This window comes from Zerene cesonia, chromosome Z (assembly GCF_012273895.1).
Source record: "Zerene cesonia ecotype Mississippi chromosome Z, Zerene_cesonia_1.1, whole genome shotgun sequence".
NCBI lineage: Eukaryota > Metazoa > Arthropoda > Insecta > Lepidoptera > Pieridae > Zerene > Zerene cesonia.
Window position 1 is genome coordinate 12203789 of NC_052122.1, and position 25055 is coordinate 12228843.

The window sequence follows — 25055 nt, forward strand, 5'->3', positions numbered from 1 at the left end:
TAACGGATATTGACACTGAAATGGGGGTTAAATGGGATTTGTCACTTATGTTCCCAGGCTCCCATAAACTTCGCATCGATTGTCGTGGGAACGTATGCTGATGTTTTCACGGTTAGCATGAGACGCCTCGATGGGATGGATGTTATTGTTACGCTATATGCAATAGTTTCTATTCTGAAATTTGGTTTATTTTGTTAGAAATAAAAACCAAGGAGGCTCGATTAATTATAAAAAACGAAACCTTTGATTGTTAAAAAAAACTTCATTCCATTTATACTAATTTAATAATTAAAACTTGCTCATTAAAATTCACAATTTTGTTCAAGTTTCAATGAACAACAACCAGCTAATAAGTCTAACAATTTTATGTATTAAAAATTCCATGCACCATATTTCAACACAAGCCAACTTAATTGCATGTCCAAGCCGGACACTAGATTCTATTCAAAGTTTAGATTAGTTACATCTCATCAGAGCGCATTCAGACCCCACTGATCTAACTATCCCGGATGGAGTTGAGCTTATCAATTAGTCTGCAACGACCCCTGAAATCCCAAAAGCCGGGAGTGGGGCGCAATCTGTCCGCTTATTCTTTGAATATCAACGTCATTATATAATTTATTATTAAATAATTTCATATTTTTTATTAATTTATTTCTGAATAGTTTGCATCACTTTATAATTAACATCATTTGTTTTTAATTGAAACACAGCCAGGAAATTAAGTATGTCTTCCTGGATGTCTTTATGTACTAATGTGAAGATTTCTGGAAGGATGATAGATAAACATTTTTTTTTTCTCATACAGTTGATAAAGAGTATAACACTTGAATTCTAGATAACAGTGTGCTTACATTGTATGTTTGTCTGTCCCCTTCTTCACGTCTAAACTACTGAACCGGTTTGGATGAAAATAAGTAGAAATACAGTTGGAGATATGAGAAAACTCGTAGGTTAGTTTATGCCGGGAATCCTACGGGAAGGGAGACTATCTGGGTAAAACTACCAGGCTTTTTCTTTGATCGAGCGCGGAAAGCAAGTAAAAATGTAATATGGAGTTGGATTTATTTTTTATTAAAGTTGATAAAAAGCAAAATGGCCGCTGTCGCTAAATTTATTGACCTGGATATTTTGTATCGATGACGTCGTAGCCACCCATTGGTTACAAGATCTGAATCCATACAATCGTGAACGTGGTGTCCAGTCATTGGTGCTCTATGACCTCATTCAGGACCGAGCGATAAAGGAGTATTTACATTTTTGTATGAAAATAATATGCAATATTATTCATGAAGAACTACTTCCAAACTACTTCTTCAGAACGTTCGATTTTGTTTCTTCACTTTTGGACCTAGAGCACACGCCACGCGTGCGCCTACTAACTACCTAAGAAGTTCAGCGTATTCAACAAACAATGAAAAAAATACAATCTCCTGTTCCTGAACCATTGTGATCTATTTAGTAATGTGAATGTCACGTTCACAGTTTGTTATTTGCTCTGACTTTTTTGAGTAACAGTAAAGATTTTTGTATTTTTTGTACTTCAAAGTTTCTATCAGAAATTTCCAATTTAATGATTCCATGACTGTCTGACAGGTCCTTAATAGAATCTAGATTATTCTCGGGCCGGGGATGAAGTGGGCGCGGCAAGTTAATATGTATGCGTGTAACACACACAGCTGGATCTGTAATGAGTGGGGGCCCACCCCGCGGGGAGAGGAACATGCGCGTTGCACCTGCACCCGGGAGCCTGGATAGCCCTACATCGATCATATCCCTTCGTTAGCTCTATCTAGGTCATCCGGGTAACCTAACTGCGCAGTTATATTTCAACTATTGAATATACGCGGCTTTGCTGTGGGTGTCTCGAAAGGTCACAGCGTAGGTGGATCACATGTATGCGTTGTTAGGATAGCCAAGTAGCTTAATTAATGCCTAATCCAGATTCATAAGTACTTATTCATATAAATGTTTGAATATCACCCAAAAGCAGAATAAAAAGCACGCCTGCCCTATTACTTTTAAAAGAACGCGGTAACAATTTGTTCCGTTTTAATAAATGGTATTCTAACGTAAAACACAATTATTAAAATTTTTGTCTATATACAGCATATATACAAAAACAGAAAATGTAAAATAAACACTGAGTAGGGGTAGGTACGTAGGTTGGTAAATACACTGACTATGACAGGTTAATTTTTTTGTCTTTTAGTCAAAGGTTCTTAGTTCTTACAAAGATTAGTGTTGCCAATATAACCGAGTAAGTAAATCTATAAAAGAAGGGAATGAGATAAAATTATATTGAAAGTAATGTACTACACCTTATGCGAAGCAAACTTCTTTTAGAAAGTTATTTACCCGGTTGTTATCGAAATAGATGCCATTTTGAACAATTAATTGTGCCCTGAGGTACACAAATAATTTTCAATTCGAACTAATCGTAAAATTGACGGGTTCAAACAAACAAACTCTTCAGACTTTCATCACTATAAAAGTGCAGATTATAGATGTCGTGTAAGCGTCGTCACAGAGTACGGACCCTTTATCTCAAAACACGTAACACTATACTCTGAACAATGGAAATGCAATATGCTTTGACACTTATAAACAAGATTTAATGATATAATTGACTAGGCTCTGCATGCTTAATACTCAGTCACGTGGTGACGATTGTTATATGAACTTTAGAACGCACATTTAACATCCGATAATCCTGTTTATTTCAGGATTCCAGGGATTATACGGCTTTAAGATTTTCCGATAATTATGAACTTCTAATAAGTTATATACTGTATTTTATAGTCTCCTTCTGTCTTGATTCTATGGTCGCCCAGTGATCGAAATTCGATCATGAATAAAAAAGAGTATATACGCATGTGTGTAGCATAATATAATGCATGGTAAGCATATGTGTGTATGTTATGCTTTTGATGCATTTCTTTAAAAAATATTAGCATTCTGCACTCGTTCTCTCCACAAACTATTAATATACCAAATTACATTTCCCTCTGCGAGAATTTCGAAAAGAGGGATACAAAGCTTTTGCTCCTTGTTTTAATACGGGTATTTGAACGAAATATGAATCCTTTGAACAATAAATCAAGTCATCGCCGCGTGAAACAACCTGTTGCGTAATGCGTTATTAGCACCGAAAGCTATTTAGTAACAATGACTATGTACTCTATCATATCGATCGATATCAAAATTTGCAAATAGCTGGATATTAAACCATAGAGATACGACAAGTAAAGAGAGTTAAATGTATGGTAGAGTTATAAAAACAGCTCCATTGTTATGTTATAGAATGTTCTAGTATGTTACATTTATTTGCGATCGCTTGGCTTCTCTGCGTCACACAAAAATGTGATTTTGATAAAGTTTTCAATTCAAACAGATGATCCGTAATCAAACATAGTATTAATCGATACGATAAATGAATAAACTATTTAGTATTTTTGTTTCTTAAATATCAACACCTTGTTGTTGGTTGATGTAAGAATTTAAAGATTTTCAGCGTGGTTTTGTCTTAGTTAGTAAATAATCCAAACATGTAAAGTTCTGTTGTTATCGGTGATTTTACATATAAACCGAAAGAGACAAACTAATCTTAATGTAATTTTTTTAAATAATATTAAAAAACTTGTAATGTTACGGAATGTACGGTACATGTTATGGAATAAATATTACTCGTAATTTATATATAAGTCTACTTCGTTTGTTTTTTTTCACTCCAGTGATTACGAAAAATAATCATTGATATTAATTAGCTAGTTCGGAAAATAACGAGGATGTTCGCTTCAATACAAGCGTAGGATATTCATTAAATAAATTAGTTTGTACCTAGAGAATAACGGATCGTAACTGGTAATGAGTTACTTAATATAAGCCAAAGCACGGGCGGTTTGCAAACGGTCCAGTTTTCACCCCGATTCGATTAAATATTAGACAGACCACCGATAGCCTAGCTATATCTATAATTAGCGCTTCGCCCCGGCTTCGCTCGTGGTATATTTATAGCCTATAGCCTTCTTCAATAAATGGCCTATCTAACACTGAAAGAATTTTTCAAATCGGACAAGAAGTTCCTGAGATTAGTGCGTTCAAACAAATAAAGAAACAAACTCTTCAGCTTTATAATATTAGTATAGATTTACGTACTTTTTTGAGTACTTTTCAATAGATGAAATACTTTAACCCTCGACACAAAAACGATCTCATAAGTTTGACGTGTCTGTATCTGACATAGTAGGTAGCTCTTGAACAGAAAACAGATTTTATGCTTTTTTGTGTCGGTAACACGATGATTTCTATGTATACATAGATAGAAACATCATTATGTTGTCTAACTTTATCATTATCCAGCACGTGTTGGCTCGTATCACATATCCATACGTGTGTGTGTGTGGGTGTACGGGCTAAGGAGGTTTGCATGTGGTCGCGTATTTCACAACCCCAGATCACATGGTGCAAAATATGAGATTATCAATCTGTGTTTCTGTCCATCTATATAAATATTAATTAATTTTGCGATTTTAAATCCGAGGTTCTCATGCTCATGTCTCTAGGTTTAATGTGTTGTTTGACGCATTCGCTGGTAAACACCGATGGGCAATTTAATGGAATACCTTGTGAGTGTAATTCATAAAGAAAAAAGACGAGACACTCAGGAAATAATTAACAAAAAAGAAAACACGAACTACTATAACTCGATATTTTTGGAACTGGACGGGTATTACACCATGTTCGGCAAACCTATTTATTTTTAAAACAAAATAACATGCAAGAAGCCTAACTTCCGCATTCGTGATAGGTTTGTGTTTAAATATAGGTATATAATGAATAGTATTTCTTAAAATTCTTCCGTCATTTTAATTATTGCACGGGTCAGAAGCAAACAAAAAATAGATAAATTACATGTAATTAATGAACACATTATGAAAAAGAAACATATGTTTTTCTTCTATTTGAATATGCGTATCTAGACTAATATCATAAAGAGGAAGAATTTGTATTTTTTTACGATTGTTTGTAATGGATAATAAACTCAAAAACTACTAAACCGATTTTCAAAATTCTTTCACCATAACCTGCAACTTCACTGAGTGACATAGGCTATATAGGTTCCACGGATTTATTATTAGCAAGTTAAGCGGATAGGATTAGCAAGTTATTTATAAAATCATAATTACCCTATAAAATATATTACAAAAAGGGTTACTTTTACTGTAAGCCGCGCTAGTTGGTCTGAATTTATATCCAAAAACAATGTCTACTAGATTAATGTCTTCAAACATAATGTAAACTATAATAAGAGCTTTTTACCATAATCATAAAAACACTCAAAATACTAAGACATCTATTAATATAATATAAAGTAAAGACAAAGTGGAGGGGGGTTGTTATGATGCTTTTCATGTTTTTGTTTAAAATTCGGGATATAAACTACTCAGAACTACAGCTCGTCGCCATTCACCGTTTAGTTCAAGTGATAAGTGAAACTATACAGAAGGTGGTAAAGTACACTATCACGCTCACATTTCACATGACTTTTCTACTTCAGTAGACTAGGCTCTAAGTTCGATACTAATATTTTTTGATACAACAATTCTAGAATAATGTATGGTGCATATCGAAATAAAATTATAACATACATAATTAATGATCACTATATTTATTGTATTTCGTAATAATTAGACGATAAGTTAAGACGTCCGTCAGTAAACGCGTCTGAATTCGAAAGAATGTCGTCAGACCTGTCTCGGGTGTTGCAAAAAAATTTCCGCCTAGAAAGTCCGCAAGCACTTAGTGAATAAACATACCTGGAAGTTTGCGGTCAGACGTGAAGATGTATTAAAATAATATCAATACTGATTTAGTAAACATACAAAATGTTTATTATATAACTAACATATACAGTATATTTGGGAATTCGATTTCACGCTCCACTTTATATTGTTAGTTTAAAAATTGTCGATTTTCAGAAAACCAATATTTAATTCAGTCAAGTCTAATAGGAATAACATAAAAGTATCGTTTTCGCAAAGATCTCCTGACAGACTGGTCTACATCTCAGGTTAGACCTGTTTATATATGTATCCCAAGGGTACGGCTTGTGAATTTATACCGTTATGCCTGAATGCATGCCTACAGTCAGGTTATCTTACAAATCAAGTTACAACAACAAGGGAGATCTGGAATCACGATTTAAGTTTAGTAAAGGTCGTTCAATGCAATTATCATATACCCTATCCAACGCAAAAATAACTGCATAATAAATATCCAAAAATTGCGAAACAATACAACATTTTATCTTATTATTTATAGTATTTTCTTGTGTTTTATTTTACGCGAGTATTATACATTTAGAAATTAAAAACTTTTTAACGGATTTTAAATGCGATTTATTATAATTCATTATATTATCAACCCGACGTTTCGAACAGTTTACAGCGAGCGTGGTCACGGGGAGACTGTAAGGTGTTACCATCTACCAAAATAATTCCAGAAGTCTACTCACTAGCGATATGATATAATACATGAGCAGTTTAAATTGTTTTGCGATCTCGGAACGCTATGCACATACACGCTATTGTGGGCAAAGGGTTAACAAGCTGCTTTGTTTACGATAGCCTCAGGGTCAATTCTTAATAATCTTTATGAAGCCGACATTTGAAACTTATCAATAGCGAGAAATACTATGTTAATGGGTCACGTTCATAGTCGCGTGGATGTTTCGGCTGGGGATGTAGAATAATTCAAAATCCAAAGAAACATGAGTGATGTTCGTATGTTCTATTTGTTCTAAGAGACAAGAAAAACGACTTTGGTGTGCGGATGTACGACAAATGATCGTTTTTTCGCGTTAATCATTATTATGAATCTAATCTATTATCTCCTTTAATATTTTTCGGTATCTTAAAGAAAACCCAAAATGTCTTGATGGTACCACATGTTCCTGACATCCTTATCATTGATTGTAGTCCACAAATAATGTGTTATCATCATCCGGTATCAGTCACCATTGTCAGTGGACATTGCTTCTTGTGCATCTCCGAAAAAATAAGGGCTAATGATACCGCCGCACTACTAAACTCTTTTGGTGTACAGAACCTACAGGCACTGCTTTATGCGAAATCAGGTTGCCTTCAATTTATTTGGATTGTGGACTCTACAGCACGACCATGAATGGAGCGCTTATTTTTATAATAATTAGAGTAAGTTATAACTATTTCTATACGTTGTTAGCGTGTAACGTTCTCTAGAGAAATGTAACGAAATAATATGTATTCTCGCCAAATTTAAAACAATTTTGCTTTTACAGGACGGCCGCTATCAACGTTAAAAATGTGTCGGAATTAATTTTTATGTCACAGTAACAAAATAAAACTGTCATAGCGTTTTTTGCAATCTTTAGTTAAAAGTTAAATTTATCCGTCCACTAAAGTATTACACAATAATATAAAATATCACATGTAAAATGTCAAGACGGATAATTAGACCGCATTTTTTAAATGTGTAAATACGGTCGATATTCGACAAATAAATTTAACCGAGGATTGAAAATTCTACCCTCATTATTAACAAGTTATGATTATCATGACATTTAACGAAAGAAACAGTGAGTTTGAGCCACGGTTGATGCGAACACCAAATCGACATTTTTATTTCAAACATTTCTATTATTTATCCTACTAATGTTATAAATGCGAAAGTTTGTAAGGATGTATGTGTGTTTGTTGCTCTTTCACGCAAAAGCTACTGCACCGATTGCAATAACATTTGGTACGTAGACAGCTGGACAACTGTGGACCACTGGAATAATATATAAGCAACTTTTTATCTCGATATTCGTACGGGATACGGGTACGCGGGTGAAACTGCGGGGCGCAGCTAGTCTACCATAATCGATAAATTTTCCAATAGAAAAAGTTGGGCGTCTCGGCAAAAGACTCACGGATTGGCTTAGTCACATAATCTTTCTATCGAGGTCTCCGAGATGTCGGACTTTTTTTTAAAGGCTTTTCATCTAGAAGCGTTGTGATTGTCATTAGATCTGATAATGAAATGCGCAAGTTAAGGGACTCCCCATCGGTTGATTGTATATTTCTATTATAGGGCTTACTTCGTATTCATTTTGGTAAAATGTTCACAAAACTTATGCATAAACTTGTCTGGGCAAAGATCATTTAAATTTTACGCTAAATTTGGAAAATTGACTTGTTGAAAAAAATCCACTTAATGTTTAACTTGTTTTATAATGCGATCTTAAGAAAACTATTTTTAAATCAAAAACTGCTTTCATTCAGTCGCATTATATTATAAATATATCAGACACCGGTGAATTTCGTAAATAATTTAGTCATTGTGGTTATCGGCCAATTAATAGCTGTATAAAAAGAGTTTTTTTTTGCTTGTAGGCTTAAATGGCAATGTAACATTATTTCAAGGACGCTCGGAGCAGGTTCGCTGATTTTTCATATGAAATTAAATCAATTTTTGGACCTCTCTCGTTACTTATGATAAATTAACGAATCTTTCGTTTTTTATATATTAGGTAGGTATATGCAACACTGACCAATGCAATATGTTCTAAGATATCTAATATTAGGTATGATAATGTGATTAGTATTTTTAAGTGAACAAACAACTATATTTATATTAAGGTCATCTGTAAACATAAGTTTGAATTATTTATTAATCATTCTTACATTCTAATATATTTATAGAAACATTTAAAAATGGACTTTGCGAATATATTTACCAAATGCGAATTAAATAGATAAAAAGGTTTTTTTATCAATTGGCTAGTGACGCAATAAACTTACTGACGTCCCTTTGCTACCTTTCTAATAATAATTTAGACATAGCGAGGGCGGATGATACAGGTGATTGTCGGTTTCAGACATTGTATTTTAGATTTATTATTGTTTAATTGTGATCAAATACCCGAGTTCAGATCTTACATTACGTACTGTTTATTTAATATAAAACTATATTCGGGTTCACCGGTGCTTCATTAATAGGCAATAACACTGAGGGATCACGAACATATCTAACGAGAAAAAATTTTTTTGATATCGGTTCAATACTTCATGAGATTAGAGCGTTCTAACAAACAAATACTTCAGCTTTATATTATAAGTAGGATTTATAAAATAAGTGCCTAAAATAACATGGATGTTTTTTTGACAATTTGAAATCATTTAGAAATTAAAAAACTTTTTAACGGTTTCGAGCGAGCGTGGTCACGGGGAGACACTGTAAAGTGTTCGAAACGTCGGGTTAATAATATAATGAATAAATCGCGTTAAAAATCCGTTAAAAAGTTTTTACTTTCTAAATGTATAATACTCGCGTAAAATCAAACACTAGAAAATACTAATTTGAAATCATTTCAAGTAGATAATTAAAGCTCGTGCATCGTGTTGCGTTAAATCAATTATTAATGTTTAGACCACTTCTAATAAGAAATTATTTGGAGGGTAACGGTATGAACCCCGTAGCCTCCCACCCCGCCGATTCGACCGAAGGTTTAATTGAGAAGTTATTTTTTTAAAGTGAAACAAATTCGTTTAAACACAAAATTTTAGAAAAGTATAGTTAGTAAATGCAATGCCCCATTTTGATTCCGCCAACGACAGTTAAGCGATAAAACATCGTCAAATTTTGAAATTATGCGTTATTTTCAAATGGATATCTATTAGTTCGCATTTATCGCAAAAGATTTAAATACTTTGGTGCTTACCTTGTCAACTTATCAATTGTTTTTAAATAAATTTCGCATTTCTGACTTTAGCCAAATAGATCGTGTATATTAATATAATATGTGTATGTACTTACAATGAAACATTCAAAATAAAATATATATATATATCAAACCTTATATCAAAATATAACGAACGATTTAACATCATCAGCAAATCGCGATATGATATCACCGCGCTCTCGCTGTTGTACGTAAATAACTTCAATATTACTATCATTCTAACGGTACACATACAAGAAACAGTGGTGTAAAAGTGTATTAGATCTTAACTTTATAATTAACACAAAAACAGAACTTCGCAAAACATTAGCCATTAGCCAAAAAGAGTCTGCACTCTTTTACTACAATTGCAAGCACTTATTTAATTATCTATAATTTACAGTAGACATACATAAGCGTATATTTTTATGTCTTAAAATATATTTCACTAATAGGTATATAGTATTTTAGTTATTGTAGCTTATTACAAAAAAAAATTCTTTTTAAATAATTTTCAGCATAAATATTACATCTTGTTGGTGTTCAAATTAACTCTACCGTTATCACAAAGTTGGACTGCGTTTTATCAGCACTATTATTTGTAATTGACTCACCAATAAACACCACGCGCAAGGGCAACGATATTCACAACAAGCAAAGCAAGCGGACTAACATTCAAGACTAAACTTTTAAGTACTGTGTGCTCATAATATGCTCACGAGTGTCATGCATTCATTCAACTCATTTGTCACTCAAAAAGTCAAACTTTTTGTTTGTATTTTTAATCTGATATTAGGGCCACAAGATTTGAGTTCTTTCAATATCGTGCGAAAACATTTTAAGATAAGAAACATTGATAGGTACTTTATTTACAAAAGATATTTTGAAGAAAAGCTATGGATTACTTATTTTTAACATTAATTTTAAAAAATCTATATAATGTTAATTCAATGACGTCTGATAAATAATTATTTTTTTACCCTAGAAATAGCAAACTTAATATTATTTAATTCTGCCAGGTTTGTTTTTGTCCATTTAGAGACAAAGAACAAACATTAATAAGTTGATATGTATATTATTACATTCATGTTTCAGTTTATTATAGCCTTTTCTCATGTGATTATAATTTATCTGTCCTATCCTGCTAGTTTATTATCTGTCAAATTCCACGAGCGTCAGCCGTCGACGTTCACGTCAAAAGTGGATTGATCAGAAATATTACGATATTTATTTTCTAGCACCGAAAAGAAACCGCATGACGGAGGGCAATGTCGATATTATTGATTGAATTTTTAATAGTAGTTTAATTAAATTTGTCAATGTATGTGCATACATTGTAAATGAGCACTTATAAATTTTTAAATCATGACACACAATGTAAAAGTGGAGGATCTATGTCGAACTTGTCTTACGAAGGAGATTGAGTTGATATCTGTTTATGAAATTTACACCGGCTCCGTAACATTAGAGAGTATAATATCTACATTGACCGGTCTTAAGGTATTTCCACATATATTCTTATTTTGTAATTGCAAGCAGAGCAATGCGAAAGTGATGCACAATTTTTAATAGCTATTTAAGCGATTGTTACTTGAATATGTTGTGAAAATGTAATTTTTTTCGGTTAATAATATGTATAGTATTGCCTCACTGAGTTAATGTCCCACAAATGTAGATAGAATCAGGAGATGGGCTGCCCTCGACGGTATGTCTCGTGTGTAAGGACAGGGCTACAAACGCATATGACTTCAGGCAACAATCCATACAATCTGACGCTAAATTGCGTAAAGTACACAGAAATTGCAAACTTGAACCCATTGAGCCTGCAGCGGTAAGAAATTTCTTCAACAATATCATTACGACTAATTGATTTACAATAATTGGGCACTAAAGGTGCTTTTCCATTCCAGATCAACAATGAATGTGTTAAATCAGAACAGTTTAGTATTGGGGAACAGGATGACTATTTGGATATTGAGTTTGGTTTAGATTTTGCAAATGGCTCTGATTCCTTTGGTAAGTTCCGTTCTTACTCCTATAGTTCTTGCTATTTGAATAGTTATAATATTGACTATGTTATGAGACTGACATTCACAGTTGGACTATTCATGAAAACTTATAGGACATCAAAATGCTTGCTGTAGGACTTGAAAATATATATAACTATTCAACATAAAATCATTATAAAATAAATCATGTTTTATAAGTTATAATAAAGATATAGAGGCTTAATCCCTTATACACAAGTAACAATATAGGAAGAGATGGTGATATCTCGACTGATCCGCTGACTATAAAAAAAACTATTTTTGTATTCACATATATTTACAGAAGTATTGATTTTTACTTGACACTGCCAATAAGTCATTGTTCATAATACCATAATAAAGAAATCATAAGCATGTTTGTACACACTTGAAATAAAATTTTTATCTAAATACTAGCTGTGCCCCGCGGTTTCACCCGGGTAAGTCCGTATCCCGTAGGAATATCGGAATAAAAAGTTGCCTGTATGTTATTCCAGTTATCCAGCTGTCTACATACCAAATTTCATTGCAATTGGTTCAGTAGTTTTTACGTGAAAGAGTAACAAACATCCATACATCCATACTTACAAACTTTCACATTTATAATATTAATAGGATATCATATTAGTGACAAATATTACATGCTCCTATAACTCTAATGTAAACCTTACGAAACTCAATTTTCTTTAGATTATACAGGATTTTGAATGCATAAATCTTTAATAAAACTGATTATTTATATTATTATTTATTTTAATAAGTGATTTTTTAGTTTGTGACTTTATGACATTAAAATGGTTATCAACTCGCAAAATTATTCATGATCGTCATAAACAATTGTAGTTACAGAATGTATGAGTAATGTTTATGTATGAACAATTTTATCAAAAGTTATACAAACTTAAAGAACTCTTTTACTGAAGTATGGCTAAAAGTGAAATCTTTGATAGGCTTATGAATAAGACAAATTTTATTACAGATGATGTTAAAAATGAAGCAGAAATAAATTCAAAAGATGATTTATCATTAATAAGGCCAGATGAAAAAAAGCAAGCAGTACGAGAAAAAGCTTCTCTAGGTTAGTATATTAAGTATTAAAATTTCCAAAATAACAATAATAAATTCCCAACATTATCAAAGAACCCAACATTATATTGAGAACACATGCTCCCACATTACGATTCCTTGTGTTGTGAGCACACATTTAAAATATTAGATGTATTTTAATTCCCTAATACAATTGAGAGAAGTAAGCTCATATATCGCTACTAGCTTTTTACCCGCAGCTACGCACGCGTGAATTTCCGAGTAGTTAAATAGATGTTATTATACATATATAAGCCTTCCTTTTGAATCACTTGGTCTATTAAAAATCCCCATCAAAATCCGTTGTGATATACATAATATATATATATATATATATAAAGGGACAGCCGTTGGACTGAAAGTTAAATATTAAAAAAAACTTTAATTGAGTAGATTAAAGATTTTAAGTACTGTAGTGGAAAGTGATTTCAAATTTTAAAAACCATTAATTCATTATAATGCCTGATTCAGCGGTTGATCCAAGAGACACAAGTGGTACATACTGTCCATTATGTGCTACGAGTTACGGCAATGCGGAGGGTCTCACCAGCCACATGTGGGAGCACCACGCCGATATCATGGGGCCTAAGAAGAGGGGCAGGCCTAAGAGGCTTGGGACAACAGTAAGTTACAATTAAGAAGAAGCATATGCTAGTACAGAGTTTCTTGCTCTTCTCTCTAGAAACTGTTTTCAGAACAGGATGTAAATGTTAAATCTGTGTTGTGATGATTCAAAAGTGCTTCTATCAATCTAATTGAATAAATAAATGTTTGACTTTGAGTTTTGTATCTGAATCTGTTAGACATCTGATTTTTCTAACAGCAGGGGCAGCAGAGCTAAGCTTTGCCCCGGAACAAGTTTTTATTTTTCTTTTCACTAAAGAGTGCAAGATAAGCAAATTTTTACTATAAGTTGAGTTCTTTAATACATTCATAGTGGCTATTTACTGACGTGTCCTATAAGCAGAACACCTATTATATACCTGTTACCAAGCAGATTTCAAAGTTTGAAACGTAAACTGTGAAATTTCAGGCCATACTAAATAAGCTATCAGAGAATGGAGTCCATGTGAAGTGGGTGACGGACATGAAGTTTGACTGCAACTTTTGCACTCAACACTTCCGCTCCAAAGATGATCTCGCTGCACACATTGTTGACTCTCATAAAGGTATTTATGATAGAAACTCATTTTAAAAGGGGAAAAAAGTAAAAGCTATATGATTAAACCCTGTATAGCTAACTTCGACTGCTGACCAATTTTTGTTTTCTTTTTCTTATCTTTTCCTAAGATAAGGATATCAAACGGCATATCTTAAATAGGCTATTACTAATAATATTAGTAAGCAGTCGAAGTTTTTGTTTCATCATCATCATCAGCCCATATACATTCCCACTGCTGGGACACAGGCCTCCTATGAGGGTTTTTGTTTGGATATTAATAATTCTTGTTAAATATGGATTATTTCTAAGTTAGTATAAGAACATGAAAAGGCATGATTCTAGAAATTAGGACAAATTATTATATTTCATTCATTAATTTTCATCATTAACAGTAACAAAAATGTATGTTACCAAAGTAATTTGTAAAAAGTTACATCGTTAAATTTATTATTGTGTTTAAATAAACTTGGATGCAATGTTTCCAGACCTGAAACTAGTGAATTGCCTCATGTGCAAGAAGATGTACCTGAAACAAGAGGACTTCGAGAAACACAACTGCCAGTGCAATAAGGAGAGTGAGAAGACAGAGGTGATACTAATCTTGTGTATTATATTTGATAACTGTAGATAAAAGTCCTATAATTCGTTGTTACATAATTTATCAATTCATTTAAGTTGTTGTAATTACAAAGATAAAATATAATGTTCTGTATATGCTGTTCTCAGGGTGCGGCAGAAGACGCAGATGTTAACAGGAACGCGCTCAGCGGTGAAGTGGTGCTGCAGGAGATTATATCACAAATCCCTGAAACGGTGAGTTAAATGCTCAGTATGAAGAGAAATGTCCGTATCTTAGTAAGATTTCCTAGACTAAAAAATTACAATCTTTTCATAATATCAATAGTTTCATCAATATATACAGAGTGCAATTTTTTATTAAACCTGGAGGGGAAGTATTCTTAATACTGTAAAAAATAAAACCTTCCAATTAATTTGAGAAGAAAGAAATCTGTATTCAAAAATTTGTGAAAATAATTTCAGGACTGCGTGTCGGACATATGCACGTGCGAGTGTTGCGGCTGCGTGTGCGCCGGGCAGGAGCAGCTCGCGCGGCACAAGGACGACGAGCACCCGGAGCTGTCGCCGCGCTGCCAGCTCTGCTACAAGGTGTGCGCGCGTGTGCGTGTGTGTGTTGTGTGTGTGTTGTGTGTGTGTTGTACGATCCGTGTGCCGGTGGTTGCTGTGCTGCTCATGTATATCTATACTAATGTTATTAAGCTGAAGAGTTTGTTTGTTTGAACGATCTAATCTCAGGAACTGCTGGTCCGATTTGAAAAATTCTTTCAGTGTTAGATAGACCACTTATTGGGGAAGGCTATAAGGCTATAAATGTACCACGGGCGAAGCCGGGTCGGACCGCTAGTAGACAATAAAATTATTATAAAAATGATTTCACTATGCTAGTATTCTTTTTCGTTTAATGATCAATGTGTATGGCGTTTGTATTAATGAAATTAACACAAATTTCGACTAATAACGAATCCACCAAGAACTGACATTCTCAATGTTATCGGTGTTGATGTGTCCAAGCTTTAGTTGCTACGGTATTCATTATTTGAGAAGTTAAAGCAGATAGCAAGTGTATGTGTCGCGCACAGGTGTTCGCGTCGCTCAAGTCGGCGGCGCGTCACCGCGCGTCGTGCAAGCAGCGCGAGCGCACGTTCTCGTGCGAGACGTGCGGCGCGCGGTTCGCGCACGAGGTGTCGCTCAACAAGCACATACTGCGCACGCACCGCGGCCAGACCGTCAGCGTGCGCTTCGGCGAGCGCCCGCGCACCTACCGCTGCGAGACCTGCGCCACCAGGTTCTGCAGGTGAGCGGACACACCACACACACACACACACGCGCACGCACACTCAACGAGCATGTACTACGCACGCAAACACAAGCACGCACATAGGTGTGCAGACGTATAAGACTTTAGTGACGCACACACACACACATTCAATAAACATATACCGTACACGAAAACACAAGCACGCACACGTATACACAAACATTAGTCTTCAGTGTCACGCTAAAATATTATGTACAACGTGTGTCGTTACACACGACTAAGTATTTATATCGTTACGAGATACTTATGCACATACACACACTGAGTGTAAGCAAATTACTTATTGTTGGTAGAAAACCATATATTATTATATACGATTTGCAGTTTGAGAATATAAAACGGCTTTGCCCGTGGCACATATATAGCCTATAGCTTTCCTCAATATATAGCCCATATAACTTATCTAACACTGAAGTAATTTTTCAAATCGGACCAGCATTTCCTGAGATTAACGAGCTCAAACAAACTCTACATTCGCGTTATAATATTAGATAGTATATTGCTAATCTGTGCTTAATGCTTACTCTGTGGCTGAAAATTTTTTAATTAATGGCTATCAAAGCTAGAATCGTGTGCGTGTACAATAAAGTACCGGTTGACTCACAAAACCACGTCGCTTCACTTACTTCCATTCATTATACTTTGCGTTAATTCGTATAAATAATAATTTTTCAGAAAAGACTTACTAGCGAGGCACGTGAATGTCCACAAGCCGACGGACAAAGTGTTCGAATGTGACACGTGTAAGAAGAAATTCCACCGGCGGAGTAACCTGCGGTATGTACTGACACACAGTGAAGAAATTTATTATTTTTTAACTTTATATGGTGCATGCTTGTGTACATGACACATCTGCACTAGTATTGTATAGAGTAAACTCAGCTAGTTCTATATATAGCGAAAATATAATTGTTTTTATTACCTATTGATGTACTTGCAATGAAGTACAAAAACGTCATAAGTTTTTCACTGTAGCCAGCCTTAGGTTTCGTACAATTAGGATTACATATTATACGTCTATGATTATGTATCTAAATACAATTATGGTTATTAGCATAATAATGACAACGGTGAATACTCACAATAACAATTCCAAGTATTATTATATTGTCAATGACGAGAAGGGTAATGAGATAATGAATGCGCCTGCGCATGCGTGTGCCAGCACGCACATGCGCGTGCACGAGGCGGGCGGCGGCAGCACGAGCGCGTGCCTGTGCCTGTACTGCGGCCGCGGGTTCTCCAACTCGTCCAACCTGATCGTGCACATGCGCCGGCACACCGGCGAGAAGCCCTACAAGTGCGACTTCTGCGGGAAGGGTGAGTTGCAACCGCGATCTCCACAGGATTTCGGCAGGATCTCGGCAGGATCTCGGCAGGATTTCGGGAGGGTTTTGGGTATTTATTATATTTTATTCGGAATCATTCGTTGTGCTTACGGTTAAAGCAAAGTGCACATTGAATTGAGTATCAGTTATTGTGGTTTTACGTTTGCGTTGAGCATAGATGAATGAATGAAAAATCTTTATTGTGGTAAAAAGGAAAAATTAGACAAACAATACTTTTAAAAAATAAGCAATGGGCGGTCTCTCCGCTAGGTCTCTACGCCTAACCCTTGGTGTAGAAGGAAAGAACTAAAATTGGGTGAGAAAATGCTAGATTTTCTTAAGATAAACGTGTCATTTACATTGTATTTATATTTTCAGGATTCCCTCGATCTTCCGATTTGCAGTGTCACAGGCGGTCGCACACTGGTGAAAAACCTTGTGTATGTGGAGTTTGCGGAAAAGGTGAGTTTATAGTGTAAACTTTTATAGCATTTCGTTTAAACTAAGAAGTGAATGTACAGTCCTTATTTGATCATTTCTTTATGCTATATGTGGGCAACTGAGTCGTTGGGTGGTTCGTCTGATGGTAAGCGATCACCGCCCATGAACATTCGTAGAGGTAGTGCCTTATATGTAGTACTTTATATCGTAACGGATAAGGAAAGGATTGACGACTGGAAAGAAGGAATGGTCTGAGAAGAGTGAGGAAAAGGAAACGCCTTCAGCTTCTTCACTCAGCGTACGAAACAGTAGCAAGCTACTATCACATAACGAGCCGGTTTTTGTGGGGGTCTGGTACCTTCCCGTCGCCAGCTGGTCCAATTCGTGCCAAACCCCCGTCATGCCGTTGTTGTGCTATATTTACGTACAAATGCTAAAGGGGACTTTTTTATCTGCTCTGTTTAATCTCTAGTAGGATTTACCTTAAATGGCAATGGCAGGCAGTGAAGGACAACGCGCGCTGTGTATTGTATTGCAGGCTTCTCGCGCAGCAACAAGCTGTCGCGGCACATGCGCGTGCACACGGGCGTGAAGCCGTACAAGTGCGTGTACTGCGAGAAGGCTTTCTCGCAGAGCAACGACCTGACGCTGCACGTGCGCCGCCACACCGGCGACAAGCCGTACGTGTGCGAGCTGTGCGGCGAGCGGTTCATACAGGTGTGCCAACACACCACCACACACACCACCACACACACCACCACACGCACCACCACACACCACCACCACACACACCACCACACACACAACAATACACGTTATATACATGCCCCATTGGACATGCGAGACACGTGGGCCAAGTACACGATGAGGTGCATGTCAACTCTACTGGTCATGTTGTGAAGGTGTAAGGAGTTGAGAAGTAGTCGGAGAGACATTAATTACTCTAGTATTACAAGACATAGACATTCTATGGTGAACTATGTCATCAGATGAATGTCTACACTTCTATCGAAAACTCTACTCACGTGTTGTATCACGTCCTTGTTCTTATATTAATGTAACGCATACTCCACCAATGCATATTTCACAAGTACCTTCACACTTGGACAGAGGCTGGTGCCTGTACGCAAAGAGGAGTTATTTGAACTCAGTCTGAAACGGCACCCGTTCTCTCGTAATCTCGTCTGAAATTAAAAATATTGGTAACTTGATACGAAATTTGACAAATTTGTTAAATGTTCCAGGGTACAGCGCTCCACAACCACCGGCGCGCGCACGGCCACTACGCGGAGGGCACCGCGCCCTTGCCGGTCACATACACCGTGCAGAACGTCGCGCAACAGAACTGATTGGGAGCGAGGGGGTTGACGACGCCTCACTGTACATACGACTTGCCAACTGTTTGTGGACGCCTGTATGTAAATGTAATAATGGATTGTAAACACGGCTTATAAGGTTGACGACACCTGAATAAAAACTCGATTTCGCAAAAGGTTGACGACGCCCAACCAGACGTTAAATAACAGTTTATAAGTAATAATAACAAAAGGTCTACCACACCTGCCGGCCCAACATGCGCGCCACCACATAATTCCCGCGAGCCGTTTTGTCGCGCTTTGATCGCTTGTGTGTATGTCTCTACCGTCCCCAACATGCGGTGGTTACTCCTCCACGTCTCTCTTCAGAACTAGACATCTATGACGTTTACAAACAGTCGACATCTTTTTGCCTATAAAACCTAACATGGCGGCAATATTATTTCTAGTTTTGATGATTTTGGGCAAAATATATCTTGTCGATGTCGACTAAAGAGTAATCATTGTTTTTAACGGATAAATAAGAATAAAAATGAGCAATTGATGACTATAATGATTTTACAACCACTTTAGAATATTTAAACCGCATAAATTCTATAAAATTATATAGAAATTTAAATAATACAATTTTAAGAGAAAGCTTTTCATCTGAATCTGTACAAAAAGAAAATATATTTCGGTTTAAATTACAATGATCAATCAATACATTATGTGTAGGAAATTTTATATTTATCAACTTATATTTTTTTATTTATAATTTGTTTAATGATTTTAATTTTAGCTGTGATGTCATAAATGTCAAGAATTTAATGAACTAAACCGGTGCGGCAACGTCGCGATGTCTCTTGTCTCTTCTCTCTCTTGCGCGAGATATGTCGTGTCGTCCATGTTGGCCCTCCTGCTCTTATGGAATAGGAAAATACATGAGATAAGATTGAAAGAGATGATTAAAATTGCAGGAATATGTATTAATATACATTTATTTGTTCTTTTTTTTGTTGAAACAACGAATCTTATATTTATTTACTATTTAGGAATAAAATATATAATGTTCAGTTACCACAAACCTTTGGTTGAAATAAAATAAAAAATAATGCAATTCCTTATTCAAACTAAGCACATGAAGCGACGCGCGACTCTTAGCGAACTAAAAGTTACACCAAACACAATCTTTCGATAATCACTAATTGCAATTTGCGTTTGACTGTGGAATTAAAAATATCCACTTTTTCGCATATAATAGTTTTACTTGTAAATAATAAAAGACTAAGAAATAATGTATGTAAGTTTGTCACATAAGGTTAGTGTGGCTATGTAACACATAATCATTCATGTAAAAAAGAATGCAATTCCTCATTGGTTATCCGACTTCGCTATAAGGAGGGTAAGGTTTTTTTGTGTATGTATGTATATTTCTTTGGCACACTCTTTATAGGGATTTTAACTTGATAATATTTTACTTAATAATAAAATACTCGGTAATGAGATTATCTACATTAAGGATTTGTTTTTCTCTTAGTTTTTAACAAATAAACTCACAAAGTACAAACATATTATCGTTATGAACCTCAAGCGTCGCAGAGTAAAATAAGCTGTATTATATTATAAAAAGCAGTAATCATTATGTCAAGTGGAATCGAACCAAAAATATATTTTTACCAAAAAAAAATTCACGCGAACGAAAACTACGCGCATGTAAGTGCGGTAACTGCAGTGAACAATTACAAAGTAAGGTCTCTACGGAAAATAATTTTCGTCATTACGATAAATAAATGTCGTATTATTCGTGCTATAATATACCAACAAATAGGAATTTAAAATGATATCATAAATAATAGATTAGCTTTCTGTCTCCATCTTGGAGTTATTTGTAGGCTGCTACAGTTCATCAAAATCGGTCACTTAAGTGTAATAACGGAATATACATACATATTATATTCACCTATATGATATACTTAATTAACGGTAAAATCGTTTAGGAGTTGCATTGAAAAGTTTCCTCACACTTGTAAAACTCATATTGTGTTCATTATCAAGCATATTATACATAATGGTAGTAAGATCGGCTAGAAAGAAAGAGAAGCTAGCTAACCTAATCTATTTATCTCGCTCTAAATATGTTAAGGAGTTAGCGTAAACGATTCAACGTTTATCTGAGTTTTGGAGAGAAAGAGACACAGTCGGCGTACTACGATCTTCTTTCTCTTTCTAAGCTCCCGAGGCTTTCCGTAAATCTCTTTAATGCTCTGTCTTTAATGCCTCTGAGTGTTCATCTTAAGTTTGTATTTATAATGGAAATTAAAGTTTCATTGAATTGAAAGGTTTTATTATTTCACATTCATTTTTTTACGCCATAAGCGGGTATCTGAGCTGGTGGTTCACCTGATGGTAAGCGATCACCATCGCCCATGAGCATTCGCAGAGGTAGTGCAAATGTTCAGGAGCGGTTCCGCTCCCCACTTTAAAGGGGAAAAGGATAAGGAAAGGATAAACGACTGGAAAGCAGGAATGGACTGGCAAGGGTGAGGAAAAGAGCGGGCCTTTGTTGGACTTAAGTCAGTTGGACTATTTTACGAAGCGTTGAGCCGGTTCGTTTTAGAGGATGTGGGTTAGATGCCCGCAATTATATATATTGTGATGATATAGGTTGTGTTAATATATTTTATGCAACAAGGGAAAGTGGAAATTGTATATTTGCCAGTTGTCTAGTCCCATGGTATGAAGCTATTTTCAGTTTTGACTTATTTTTTTAAATGTAGAATTCTGAGATCAATCTAAAGAAAATTAAATAATGAATATTTAAATTAAACGAAATCTAATAATTAAAAGAGAATTATATTTAAAGAGATCAATTAAAATTCACAATAATTTGAAACATGAATTTTATTCAATATCGCATTATAGCAGGTTTACTTGTAGAGGTTCCCCTGGGTGCAGGTTTTACGGGCTATGTCTCACTCATATATATTTGACAACGGCGACCCTTGCACTGCAAATTATATGAATTTAGCTTAACGATAAAAATTTAATTTAAAACTTGGAATATGTTCATGAAATATTTATTAATCAAGCTTGTTTTCAATATATAAATTTGCATTGAATATGCAGTTTTTATCTGTACACTACAGAAAAACTGAATTAGTTAAAAATTACATTCTCGTGTACTGTTTAAAACAAAAATAATATACTGTCATAAACATAATAAAAATACATATTGTGGAATAAATCACAATTAGATACAACTTTTTTGTCCTCACGCCATCTGTTGGAAAACTAAAGAACTGTTTCCTACATAATGTTTGGCTTAAATACGTTTAATGCTAAACAGTTCATAAAAAAACAATCCGTAATTTAGTGGCATAAAAGTTGTATTTAAAAAAAGGCCTTATAAGAGTACACATAGCTATTTGAAAAATATCGCGAGCTGGCAAAAGCTATTTATGACTTTCTACTCACAAACGATTCACAAGACTTTCCACTACACTAAAATAAAGAAAAAAAAAAGAATTAAATACGATTGCAAATATACAAAGTATAAGCTTGAATTTGAATTTGTTAAGGTATATAAAAGTTCAATACTTATTAATGTTTACTGTGTAGGATAACATTTTATACCTAACTAGCAAACGCGGCGAACTCCGTTTCGCCACCAGATGGCTTCGTTTTTCCCGCTTTTCTGTTAAAATTTTTCCTGAATTTTCTTTGCTATAAACCTCACGGAGCCCGAGACCTTTCCAACGAATGCAAAACCGTGGAAATTAGTTCGTGCTATCTGGAGTTATAGCGTCAGGAAGGAAAACCCGACTCATTTTTATATAGTAGATATCCTAGTTTGATTAAGGATGGCACAAATAAGTTCATTAGGCTATGGCCTGAATAACCCGAAGGGTTATTCTTTAAAGTACTGTTCATTCCTTGGTCAGTAATATTTTAAGTACATCATTATATCAACCAATGTTAATGTCATGTGGCAACACGACGATATTCCCAAGATATCTCTTTATTTAATAAACTTCAACACATATATACATTACAGCTATTTTATTTATAAAAAATTAATTAACACTTTTAAATGAGTTTTAAATGTTTTCATACTTACCGACGAAATACACTTCTTTGCGTGACACTGTAATATTTAAAACACTACATTAAACTTTTACAATTATAACACTCCATTCATTAGTTATGAAGTCATACTGTGTGCCAGTAATAAATATTTTATTTTCATCATTTCACAGTAAAAAAGTCTCTTATGAATGACGTTGAAAGTTGAAACAGATTTTATTAGGTTATTTCCAGCTTTTCTTCCGCGACTTCGTTCGCGTTGGGATTTCTCATGGGTTTTGGGACGAGATGTTTTACCACGGTCAAAGGAGCATGTGCTAGCCTCTTACACACATCAAAAATCATATCATGCTTATATAGAAAGAAATACAAACACTTTCTGCATATACAATATTAGTAAGCAGTATATAAAAGTGGACATATAGGTAATAAAATTACTGAAAAGAGCATTAATTTTAAATCATTACATATCACAGCTAACCTCTGTTATGCATGCAGTTCCAGAACACTAATATAAGAATAAAATAAAATATGACATTATTTTACTGTTATTCAGATCATTCGTAATATTGAAACTCAATAAAATAAGTTACAGGTACATTTCGTATTAGTTATTATAAATTCCTTAATATAACCTTCATTTTTCGTTGTTTTACCAATGCGATGAATATTTCTACGTTCATCATTACTAGGGCATATAATACACATTTACTCAATTACGTATGAAGGAATAATTCAATAAACACAAGATGCTCTTGCGTTATATTAAGGTAGTAACGGTGTAGGTAATAAAAAGGTAAGGCTTCTTTATGGACTTCGGTATAATTTTTTTCTCGGTTTTATTATACTTCTGTACTTAAGATGAATTATTGATACTCTCCTTACCATGGCGTGGCATTGCTCCCCGGTGCACTGTTAATAATGATACTGAATTATTATTAACTTTCAAATAAATTAATAAGGTATCCTTGTTTTATATGAAAACTCTTTCCTTAATAAAAAACGAAGTTAACAAACAGAATAAATTACTCCAATATCAGATATTCATTAATTATTATCATGTGAGTATTCGACTAAACCACCAACTGCTTAAAAGTATAGCTCATTGCAAACAGATAATAATAGGGGCTTGTTACTCGGGCAGACAGTAAGAAATTGTCTTACACTTAAAGCTATACTAGTTCCAGTTTTCGCTTTTTGACGTTTCATTTTAATTGTGATTAAATGTGGATAGTGGATTGAGTACTTATTTTGAAAACCTTAAACTCTATATTGCAGTTCCATAAAGAGATACCAATACAAAATGTAAATTATAACTTACATTTGATCGACATTTATGTCCATGACACTAATAAAAAATAATTTTCTGATTAAAAATGTCTTAAAAACAAGCATCAAGATGCATTAAGTATTTATTTTTAACGTTACATTAAATAATTAGTAAAGCACTTACATTGGACGTTGTAAATTGACCTTCGCTCTATAAAGTAAATTCAATTCATAATATTGTTTATACTTTATACAAAACTTTAAAAGTAAATTCATAAAAATTTTATCATAAGTGATATTATAAAAATTTGATAATAAGTTCTATGGCTCACCAATGTCAAACAAGCCCCCGCGTTACACTAAAAAATAAATAATTTTGTGTTTACGATTAAATTTTTTTTTGTCACTTAAAAGGGAAGCAGAAACGAGTACATTTTTTTTGGATTTTAGGGAAATTTCTATCGAATAATTTGTTTGCAAGAATATTTATTACTTTTCTATTCATATTAGTCATCTCGTGTATTTATTTCGACATCATGTTGAAATCTATGCGAGCTTTTTATTGAATCGATCGCTAAATGTGCTGACTTTGAACGTAAACCCGTAAGAGAGTGTCAAGGCAACTAGTATGAGTGCTTAAAAAATCTCTCGAAGACATTAACCGGGCCACTCACTCGCGTGCCCACATTTCTACAATGTCCTTATGTGCTCGTGTGTGT

General features: G+C 34.5%; 2 protein-coding genes across 2 annotated transcripts in view; one reads left to right on the forward strand and one right to left on the reverse strand.

Moving 5' to 3' along the window:
* The window catches only part of LOC119835891 (tetratricopeptide repeat protein 39B-like), a 40171-nt gene extending 29702 nt beyond the window's left edge, over window positions 1-10469 (reverse strand). Inside the window, exon 1 of the mRNA XM_038360991.1 lies at window positions 10360-10469. The gene's annotated coding sequence lies outside the window, so the exon portion shown is untranslated. The remainder of the gene's footprint in view (window positions 1-10359) is intronic.
* A 456-nt stretch (window positions 10470-10925) lies between these two features.
* Window positions 10926-21322, forward strand: LOC119835672 (zinc finger protein 2 homolog). Its single transcript, XM_038360640.1, has 15 exons — window positions 10926-11245; window positions 11421-11576; window positions 11656-11761; window positions 12752-12850; window positions 13330-13481; window positions 13892-14027; window positions 14506-14609; window positions 14747-14833; window positions 15062-15187; window positions 15679-15893; window positions 16593-16694; window positions 17083-17237; window positions 17624-17707; window positions 18225-18403; window positions 18931-21322. The coding sequence occupies exons 1-15, from the start codon at window positions 11111-11113 to the stop codon at window positions 19033-19035; spliced, it is 1941 nt and encodes a 646-aa protein (XP_038216568.1). The 5' UTR covers window positions 10926-11110; the 3' UTR covers window positions 19036-21322.
* The last annotated feature ends 3733 nt before the right edge of the window (window positions 21323-25055 follow it).

Coding starts and splice junctions, on each gene's coding strand:
- LOC119835672 (XM_038360640.1), top strand. CDS start 11,111: ATGACACACAATGTAAAAGTGGAGGATCTATGTCGAACTTGTCTTACG. Junction 11,762..12,751: donor AAATGGCTCTGATTCCTTTG/GTAAGTTCCGTT, acceptor ATTTTATTACAG/ATGATGTTAAAAATGAAGCA. Junction 14,610..14,746: donor AGGAGAGTGAGAAGACAGAG/GTGATACTAATC, acceptor TGCTGTTCTCAG/GGTGCGGCAGAAGACGCAGA.